Below are 11,197 nucleotides of genomic sequence, written 5' to 3'. Positions count from 1 at the left end.
AAAGGTATCATCTTATTTCAAATGATGTGGATTTGTTATTATTATCAATAAAGATTAATTTTGCATTTATACGTATAGTATTGATATTGTTTTGTTGTTACGATGTAAAAGAGGGATGTCCTTGATTTGTTACTTTGTGTATGCTGAATTAACTGTTATACTGTGTTATGGATATCCACAGTATCAGTCAGGGCCGGCGCAGTGTTTTCAAAAGTGTGGGGGCCCACTTCCGGGTTTCATGAGCTAACAAGCAAAAAACAACAACAACAAAAAAAAAAAGGTCCTCAGCTCTTCCGGGTTTCTTCAGCTAACAAGCAAAAAACAAAACAAAAACAAAAACAAAAACAGGTCCTCAGCTCATTCTCTCCCCTCCCATTTCCGGGTGTTATAAAAAAAAGGTCTTCAGAGAAAACACTTAACCTTACCGCCACCATACTTCAAGATCTCTATCTATTTCTATTTTAGTGCCACTTCCGGGTTGAAAAAAGTGTGGGGGCCCAAAGTGATGAGAGCTTATGTATTCCTTTGTATGGTGCACAAAAAGTGTGGGGGCCCGAGCCCCCACGGCCCCCACGGCTGCGCCGCCCCTGTCAGTTATGGTGATATGGGATTAATAAATTGTCATTGTCCCCAAGACAGCTACCCATCACAGATCCTCCCCCTTACCTTAACCCTAATCCTAACCCTGAACCTAATCCTAACCATAACCGAAATTCTAACCCTAACCCTTACAATAATCTTTATTCTAACCCCATCACTACATGCACTATGAGTGTGTGTGCGTAGGTCGTATAGGGTAAAGATATTCCATTTGCATTTTCAAAAAATGACAAAATCATTGATCTTGCGCAAAAGACCAAAAGATTCTACCAATAGACAAGTGACATGAAATCAAATCCATTGTCTGTCTGACAAATCATACAACCCCGTTTGCAATTATGCTCGCTGGAGTTGAGTACAGGACCTTATGACCAAAATTAACGAGGTTCTGATTCTTACTGTAAATACACGGATAGCAATACAGTACCAGAAGTTGTTTCTGTGTTTTTTTTATGGTTTCTGCATACCGTGTGCGTTGTCAATAGAGGTTATCGTCTGTTCGAGGATGTGGTAACGTATTGCTAAAATAATATTATTATTGATGGAAATTGGTAGTCTCTTTCTTTGCAGTATTTATGCCGACTGGACGAGTATCTCTTATTGTCTGCGTTGGCGGTTTAACATTTGATCTTTGATGATCAATAAACAAATTTTATCAAGACCTTTACAACAAAGGTTGTTCCTAAAATTAAAGAAAAAAAAAATGCTTGACCAACATTGCAGCAACTACTACACGCAATGTTCATTTCATGTACTGATATGCATTGCATAAGAAAAGATGCATTGCATGGCCTTTTTCGAGGTTTTTCAAGGGAAATCCAGAATTTTGCAGTCTAGACTTATATTGTTGGAACGTCTGTGTAAACGCAAGCATACAATAATACATGACTGATTGACAGAGAGCATTTTCGTTAGACCAATCATCTAATCTGAGTAAACTCGGTGCTAACATCACATCCCTTCATACACTGAAGGCTGAGACCAGATTGAATATCTAATGCACCCGTTTTTGTTTGTTTCTTATTTTATTTTATCAAAGGAACATAATGATTCATCACTACTCGGTAATTTTTTGAAGGGAAAATATGTACACATGCACCAACGTTTATTACCAGACCTGCCTCCTTTCAATCTTGAATAGAAAATTACACACACTTAACATGGTTAAACGCCGGGCGTTTATTTGTTTGTTTGTTTGTATGGTTTTGTACATATCCATGTCCTCTGATATGCTAGCTTGTACCTCACACATTTATGAAATATTTACATCTGACATCTGCACCAGTTTTCTGAATTGAAAGCTTGTGAAGATTGATTTTAAACATCTGTCAGATGAATCCGTAAGTTATTGTATCTATTTTTCTAGCACATCTCTTGATATTGATTTAAATCACTTTTATATGGAACTCTTTTGGTCCGATAACAGATCTGTTATCTTAAACGTCATTTGCAAGTATGCGCTCAATAATTACAAAGTTACGTACATATCCTGATATAGTGTATCACGATTGTCAACTGGTTTTGATTGAGAGACATTCAAATATGGACACATTCACATTGTATTATAAGAAAATGAAGACCGCCCACTTTCGCAAAACGGACAAATTTCATATAAGTTTCAGGCAGAAGAAGGATGGTGTCATAAGAATCTCACAAAAGAATTTTGGGAATAAATAATCAGTTCCCTTGGAATTGAGTTTACAACAAATAAAACCGCGCAATGAGCACAAAAATCATACATGTGTTTATCAATGCTTCACAGAGAATCTCTTCACAGACGAGCAAAAATGACAAATCACATTATACATTCTTGATATGTTAAAAAAGTTTTCTCTTTATTTAGTCATATCATATATCATAATAACAATTACAAGAAAATGTAGTCTGGCCGAGAAATGTTATACAGGAGTCGCATTTACGAGTGCTGTTCGTTATTCCGAAGGTTCGTTATTCCGAAGGTTCGTTAATCCGAAACACACAAAGTCCCTACACCTAGAGGTTCGTTAATCCGGAAATGAAAACGGGTTCGTTAATCCGACATTTGTGGCGTTATTCCGAAGGTACGTTAATCCGAAAATGAGAAAGGGTTCGCTATTTCGAAGGCTTGTTTATCCGAAAATGAAAACGGGTTCGTTATTCCGAAGGTTCATTAAATCCGAAAATGAAATAGGGTTCGTTGTTCCGAAGGTTCGTTGATCCGACAATGAAATAGGGTCCGTAACGAACCTTCGGAATAACGAACTTTGTTTCATTTTCGGATTAACGAACCTTCGGAATAACGAACCTTATTTCATTTTCGGATTAATGAACCTTCGGAATAACAAACCTTATCACATTTTTGGATTAACGAACCTTCGGAATAACGAATCTTCGGAATAACGAACTGTAACAGCATTTACACGTACACACGCTCCAAAACTCGAGCTTTTTTTTCTTTTTTTTTTCAACCGTTCAGACGTTCAGACAGTGAACGGGTTAGCGATCGTGCTCGGAAACTCGAGTTTTTTTGTTTGTTTGTTTGTTTGTTTGTTTGTTTTTTTGCAACCGTTCGGAACCGACCGTTCACACGTTCACACCGCCGGGGCAAATTGGCGCGCTAATTCAGATATAAGAGCAAGATTTCTTGCATTTAGCATCGCGCTTCTGATCGCGCTATAGTTTTCGTCTGTTTTTTTTTTTTTTTTTTTTTTTGTCCACACGTGCAAAAACTAGAGTTTGCTAGCGGGTTACAAAACTAGAGTACGTGTACGTGTGAACTCCCCTCGTGTACTCTGAAATGTTCAGATGACAGCATATTTGGCGTAGTACAGGGGAGCCTCGTTATAAATAGGACCTACAGACCATGACAATAACCTTTTCATATCAAGGGTACAAAATTAAAAAAAAAAGTAAAAAGAGTTGCGACCAGCGAAATCACCTTGTTATCTTAAGTTACAGAGTTTTGTTGCATCCAACATCTTTATTTCAATTTCAATTTCACTTTCAAGTTTATTTAATTTTTTGACAAAACATATACATTTTACTTTTTTTTTTCACGAGAAGAAGAGATGACCAGTACAGTTTGTAACACACATTAATTTCTATTATTTTTAATATTACGTAATCAGTTTACATTAAGTTTTCCACGAGAACACGCAATGTAGTAAACATTGATCCGGCCTACGACAACACGTAACTTTGTTGTTAGAACACCATTCTCCAGGTGTTCATTGACCTCAGTTAAAAAGATTATATTCGCCCTTTGGATGGAATGTATGCGTTTGTTATATCAAAAATATAAAGTAGGTGCATTGCTGTTCATTAATAGGGATATTTTACCACTAAAATCTTTGAATTTTTGTTGATGACCCGGAAAAGAAATGTAGTCGCCCCCCCCCCCCCCCCCCACAAAAAAAAAAGAATATAAGATTTCATTTTGAATTCTAGCTGACCGATAAGGTCACCACAATATCAAATTTGTGGGAATTTGGTCCGAGGGCAATAATTTGTAGTGGCCTTGGGCCACCGTTAATGTCTAATCTGATGTCCTTGAATATATATATATATATATATATATATATATATATATATGTATATACCCTTCAAAAAAAGTTTGGAAATATGACTTCAGTTGTAAATTTCTCCAGTCTGTAAGCACTATACAATACATGCTTGATATCAATGGAAAGAGTATTGAATTTTCTTTAAAATAATATCCTACTCATTATGATTATGTTATCAAGTAAAGAACTGTACTCAAAAGTGTCTGATAAGGTCTGCATTGAAAAGTTGCAAAACGAACAAGAACTGTCCTTATGAATGAGAATGGTCGTGACGAGTACATAAAGAACATGTTCTTTTGTGTTATGTCTTTTGTTCTCAACTGGTCAGCCATGAAGGCAAATTTCAATAGATATCTTAACTTCACATTCAAGTTTTCAGTGGTGGCATGCCAGGCAATTTTGATAGATCATCAAGTTTTATGGTTGTACATCATGCCACTTGTAAGCAATGTTCAAAAACCCCGCGCCATGGGGCAAATTGAAGCTGAGATGCTTCAAAAAGATGACAACGCAAAACCACATAGAACGAGACATGTGCACAACTTTCGATCGATCGATCGATCGATCGATCGATCGATCGAGAGAGAGGGGGGGGGGGGGGCATCATTTGAAATGGACTGGCCTTCATGCAGCCCCGACCTCAACCCCATAGAACATTTTTTTGGGATCAACTTGGTCGAGCTGTAGGGAAGAGGGTCACAAATGCAACGACATAGGCAGGACTCCGTCAGATACTGGTTGACGCTAGTCAACAGCATGAGGACACGGCCGTGCCAGGCGGTGGTGCAAGCACTTGGCTCGTTCACCAGTTGAGCCCCGATCATGTTCATTGACAATATAAAGACAAAGTAAACATAAAGTAAACACAAAATAATGACAAAATGAAGACGAAATAAAGATGAAATTCCAATAAAATCAAGACCATGCCATTTTCACCTCTTTATGTCTTTGTTGCGGTTAATGTGGCGAGGTTCTGTGAGATGAAATAGTTTGAGTCATGACTGATCGTTTGGTGTGTGTGTGTGTGTGTGTGTGTGTGTGTGTAATGCTGTGTATGTGTGTGTGTGCACTGGCGTAGCCAGGGGGGGGGGGGGGGAGGGGCGATGGGGGCGGTCGCCCCCCCCCCCCCCCTAAGATTTGGACCGGGGATTTGGGAGGCGGAAAAAAAATGCGTACTGTATGCATGCACATGAAGCGGGTCTCCTTTGCAACCTTTCATCAAATAAGATCATATTTGTTTTTTGAAACTTTCACTCAAAGTGTGCACCAGATCGTTGAATTTCAATTCAAAATATGCAAAATCTCTCTTGCTTGGGAGGGGGTATCCCCCTCCCAAACCCTCCCCCTCTCTGCTTCTTTCCCTAGCTTAGTACACTTTTTAGATTTACCAAAAAATATGAATAATTCTGAGTGCACAAGACTTATCACTTATATTCCGAAAACTCAAAGTTCCCTCATGTACAAGGGGAATTTCCCCTTTTAATCGACCCTTTCCTCCCTCAGTCTCCCCCCATCAGTTTTTTTTTTTTTTGTGGTGATTTCCCAAATATTCCATCAAATATGCGTATACGAGATATCTCAATTTCAACCTTAAAAAAGGCAAATAAAAGCTCCATAGTAAGGGAAGGATGGAGATAACACTCGCCCTCGCCTTCTCCCTACTCGCCCCCCCCCCCCGCCATGCATAGAAGTTGACTGTGGCTACACTTTGAACATAAACAGTTTTCCAAATATGGCACAAAATGTGCGCACCAAAACGTTAAACTGCAATCAGAAAATTATACAGAATCTCCTTCCACAGACTTGCTACACTTCTCTTCTGATTGACAAATTTCCAGATATTCCAACAAAAGTGTGTGCCAGATTGTTGAATTTCAGTTCTAAAAGTTTAAAATTGAAAAAAAAAAGGCTCCCTTGAATATGGGAGAGGTATCTTGCCACCCATTCATTGTTTGTTACCCACTATAGACTTGGTACATTTTTGGGAATGACAATTTCCGAATTTTCCACAAAAAGGGTGCCCCAGATCGCTTTATTTCAATTCTAAAAACGCAAAAGCTCCGCGAGCGGAAGGGGGAATCCCCCTTCCCCTAAGCTCTACCTCACTAGACTTGTCACTCGTAGCTGAAAATGGATCGGTTTCAAAGCTCGCACGCAGGTCACACGGAATACACGCAAGTAACAGGTAAATAGCACGCGTCTAGCAGTAAGATGCAAGTACGGGACTCGCCAACATCCTTGTCCGCCCGCAGAAACTTCTCCTGCGTGCTGGAAAATCCCTACTCGCAACAAACCCGCGTAGCTTACCCGGAAAGGTGTGACAGGGTCTTAAGATCTCGAAGTTTTGCCAGTGTCACCGCAAACTTCCCGCAAAACTTCTTGCGAAACTTCCCACCCCAATTTGGGATATTTCCCTCACCCCCGTCAAACTTCTCCATCTTGTAACAGTGTGGCTGCCAACAACTGAAACTTCGCGATATTTTTCAAGTGACCAATGCGCCATGGTGTTATTTAGTTGCCACAACATGGAGTGCCTCCATCCTTCCGATCGGGCCAATCGGAAGTCCTTCGGAAGTCTTCGGCGTCACATCGACCAACCACCTGTGGATGTCGTCGATACATTCGTCCTGCAGATCGTCGGGAATACGTCGAAGGTGCCCAAAGGCAATTCTGATGTGATCTGCATGCAAAAGAAAAGGTCGCTTGTTTCTAGCTCTTATTTCTAAGATAATCTATATTTCTGTTGTGTATTTGCTATTAGAAACCAACACGCAACTAAAACAACAAAACAGCGACAATAGAAAACCAAATCGAAGTTGTAATGAAATATCCAAACTATTTGCATTGCCTATCATTTCAATGCGATTCCTTTGAAACCTATACTGCGGCAATCTGCCACGTCACTTTCTTTTATTCTTTCTTTGCTAAGATAGAAACAACAACAACAACAACAACAGAAACAACAAACTCTCGTAATGACAAAACATTTTGTTCGGTATTCGAAGGCAAATCTTTTGGTAGCAAAACGAAGAAAGAATAATGGTACATAGTTTCACATTCACCAGTATATCTCAACCAACTCACGAACTCCTTTGAATTGTACCTTTAATTTCAATAGCATTCCATTTGACCCACGTGACGTCAGCAGCTTGAGAGGAAACAGCTTTGAAGCCGACTGACTGAAACATGTTCAAAAAATCGTCGGCGCATGGCCAGTCGGTTTGTTCATATTCATAGTCCTGAAGAAAGAAAATGGAAATGCATGCACAAAGTATATAAACAATCACTTTGTATGTTTCTGAGATTCAATAAAGACGCTTTAAACTTCTTGTTAAACATCCTTAAAATGTGATGTTGACGAAATCTAGATTACTAGCATACATTTTCCTTTCTAACGCTCAGTATCATCTGCGTGTATAGAAAGGCTTTCAAACAATTTTGAAGACGGCTGTCTCCTGCATTTCTTTGCAAAAATTGATATAATATTTTTTTTCACATGTTATAGCATTGTATAACATACGATAAACGTACTTTTCAGAATCAAGAACACTTGAGAATGAGCAAAAAAAAAAACAAAAAAAAAACAGTGTACAGAAATAAACTGTTGGTGATTACAGGATGGACTTGGTTTCTGTTTTATTTGTTATGATATTTTTACACCAAAACATTCGTTTCTCTTCCAAGGCACAAAAATAAAAATTGCAAAAATGGACAAGTTGTTCAAGCGTGTATGCTCTTCCTATAGCAATGAGAATAAAAAGACAAATTCAATAAAATAGAAATTGCAAATTAATTTGCAAAAATCAACCTATGATCTCTATTATGTCTCTGCAACCCTCCAAAGATAAAGAAAGGCAAAATAGATGGAATTGAAGAATATTCTGTCAAATCCATAGTGAAAAGACATGAGAGAAAAAGTAATGATAACAAAGAAGGATATATTTGACACGTTATTCCAAATTAAGAAAATTTGAAATAGTATTTAGTTCATGAATTTGTCTCATGCATTCTTAAATTCCTAAATCAAAAGATGAAATGAATAAATTCCGTCGATTTTATCACCTTTGCAGCTTACTCCCTATGTCATTAAAAGTTTGAATTGATAGAAAATTCTTATATTCCACCTTCAGTTTTCCCGCTGTGTTTTTGTTTTACAATGTAAAGAGAAATAAAGGAACGGTCACTCAATTCTGTTATTCACTCATATCTCTCATTGCGTTGAATTGGTCTTTTGTTGTCATTTCTATCTTGGAGGCCATTTGCAAATGAATTTCATGTCAATTTCTGCAATTTTTACTTTTGTGCCTCGGAGGACAAAAGGAATGTTTTCACTCATGCATAAAGTTTCCCTTTGTATAAACCTACTGGGTTGATAACCAATAAAAAAATCTTTATGCATGGTATGTGATGCAATGATTTTTATCGATTTCTTCAATGAAATACTTTAACTGAAAAAAGTGTTTACTTTCTTTTTCTGTCGAGTGTATTATTATTAATAGTAGTATTATATACAAGTATATATATCTATATATATATATATATATATATATATATATATATATATATATACATATATATATACACATCATACCGTGAGATACGGCCCCCATTTTGGGTGAGCTCTTAACCACGTATCGCCCGTCTCTCCGTATTTACACCTCTTGCTGAGCAGCTGAGATTGGAGGTTAAACCGAAGGAGGAAGTGCCCTCCTGGTTTTAGGCAGCGGAAAACATTCTGCAGAACTCTTTTCTGATCTCCGCACCAGTGAAGCACGCAGAGGCAGATGATCTTGTCGAGTTTCTCCTCCCATCCCTGACCGAAGGAATGGGCGTCGGCGACGACAAAGTCGACATTTGAGGCTGCGTATTTCTGGTTGGCCACAGAAATCATACCTGGAGATTGGTCGATTCCTTGGGGATGGGGATGGTGAAATTATTAAGGACTATAGATGACATTATAATGCGTCAAGTGTATCACTACATTGTAGTTATCTTATGCTAATAGGAAAGTTATAAGGGGAAAAAAAAAAGTAAGCGTGACGAAAAACAAAACCATACTCAATGCGTGCATAAAGAGACGAACCTACACTGAAGTTAAGCTATAATGATTATCATTGTCATCCTGAGTGTCAGTATATAACAACTTCTTATTTGTTGTCAAGTAAATTGATAATGCATTGCAGGTAAAGTACAAAGACAAGGGTATCTTAAAAGCGTAAATGACAATGATTTCTGATGTCAAAATAGACCGTCGTTTTTCGCAACGCAAGGACCAACAATGTTATCAATCCGCGTACTTGTCAATTATATTTTGAACATTTTTAAACTGTGACAAGATAAAAAAGATAACGTAAATACTATGGATTCCATTTATTCCCCACTCTTCTTTTAACTGCACCATCAACCATAACGTAACGACCAGGGAATAATCAGAAGTGCAAGAGCTCCGTAAGACAGAGTTAGACTAAATTTCTCCAAACAGAAACGTTCATACCTGTAACGGATTTGACACGTGGTGCGATCTCCCCGCACGCCGTCCCCGGCCAGCATCCGACATCGAGCACCTCGTCAATGGGGCTGAAGTCGAAATCTTTGCACACGATTTTCCTTACATTACTCTGAATACCACCATCTTCGCTTATATGCAGGTAAGCTTGCGCACCGATGACATCCCAAGCGTTCATTTCGATTTGTAAAGGTGTGGAGAATCTTCTCTTTTAAAAGTTTATACAAGTTTGAATGCACAGACAAGGTTTGCTGATCAATTTTATTGACAGAAGCAAAATGGCGTTCAACGGTACGCAAAGCGGTGGGGCTTCCTTCAACGGTATAATACCTTAAATGCTGACCCACCAACCTCACTACGAGTGATTCATAAAGTGGCGGGGTTGATTTCCACAGTATAGCATCTTTCGTCCTCCTTTCCTTTTCCCTCTTTGTTCTTTCTGCTCTTTCTCCATCTTATTCTCAAAAAGACTTCCTATATGTCCCTCGACTAATTTAAACATAGATTCAATCCCTTACCTAACCCAACCTCAGGGCTGCCAACTCTCACTCATTGAGGGTGAGACTTACTCATTTTGGTCCTTTCTCACTCTAAAACTTTATTTCATTTGCATGCATTTCTATTGATCACACTCATTTTGACTCCTAAATTATAGCATTGGCCTATGGGAGTCTCACTCTCAACTAGTTTTCAATGTTGACAGCCCTGCAACCTATCCTAACCTTGCTCGCTAGCACACGGATGGACGCGCACTGCCGTGGGCACATTTCACGGTTTTGCATGCCCTTGCCCTTTAGAACTGACCGAAGTCAGGGATGCGGAAGAATTATTCGGCGATTTTTCGTTTCGCATCTTTCGAACAATTTGTTTCACGCTATATTTAATATCCCTTTCACATTAGAGGCTGAACAGTGGTTGACGTCCGGAGGTCGTCCACTGTTCATCCTATCAGGCCACTTTTGGTATGAAAGGTCAAGAAAGATCCCGAAAAAGACACCCCTACCAGGCATCGGGGTGAACAGTGGATGAACAGTGGACGAACAGTGGATGCGTGGCGTTCTAAACCGATTGTCGTTCCAGTATAAAAGGTCTCTGCACCACTGAACTCTACTATCATATTTTGGAACAGACGCTATGATGCGCGCAGTATAACGACAGTACATGATGAAAGGCTACTGAACTTGGCGCAAGATGGCGCAACTTTGAAGTCACTGTTGGGCTCACACGGGTAAATAATTCCCCATAGATACGTGTGTTAAAATTCAAATTTCAAAAATTCTGTAAAGTAGCTGGAAGAAATGAAGTGTTTCATCTTCACTAACCTGGATAAGTGAGCTATACCCTGTCATCCATCAAATTTCCAAGGCAGGTTCTTCGGCTCAAACTCTGTCCAAGGGTCTGCAAAGCCAGACTATGAGTTCTTTTCACTAAAAAAATCACCTATTTTCCGTAAACGCACCCAATGAAATACAGTCCCCTCAAATTCCATGAGAAAAGCTTTCACCTTCCAACTAAAATGCCGTTTGTAGAGGAATTCATACTCAATATC

The 11,197-nt window shown here is 38.9% G+C and overlaps 1 protein-coding gene across 1 annotated transcript; it reads right to left on the bottom strand.

Moving 5' to 3' along the window:
- Nucleotides 1–6,649: 6,649 nt before the first annotated feature.
- On the bottom strand, nt 6,650–9,826 carry LOC140233352 (juvenile hormone acid O-methyltransferase-like). The gene is made up of 4 exons (XM_072313459.1): nt 9,637–9,826; nt 8,734–9,053; nt 7,246–7,381; nt 6,650–6,822 (listed from the first exon to the last, which is right to left on the bottom strand). Exons 1-4 carry the CDS (start codon nt 9,824–9,826, stop codon nt 6,650–6,652), a joined length of 819 nt encoding a protein of 272 aa, XP_072169560.1.
- Between the last annotated feature and the right edge of the window lie 1,371 nt (nt 9,827–11,197).

Source organism: Diadema setosum, chromosome 9, assembly GCF_964275005.1.
Source record: "Diadema setosum chromosome 9, eeDiaSeto1, whole genome shotgun sequence".
NCBI lineage: Eukaryota > Metazoa > Echinodermata > Echinoidea > Diadematoida > Diadematidae > Diadema > Diadema setosum.
Note: the sequence above shows the minus strand (reverse complement) of the source record. Positions and strands in the feature narration are given on the sequence as shown.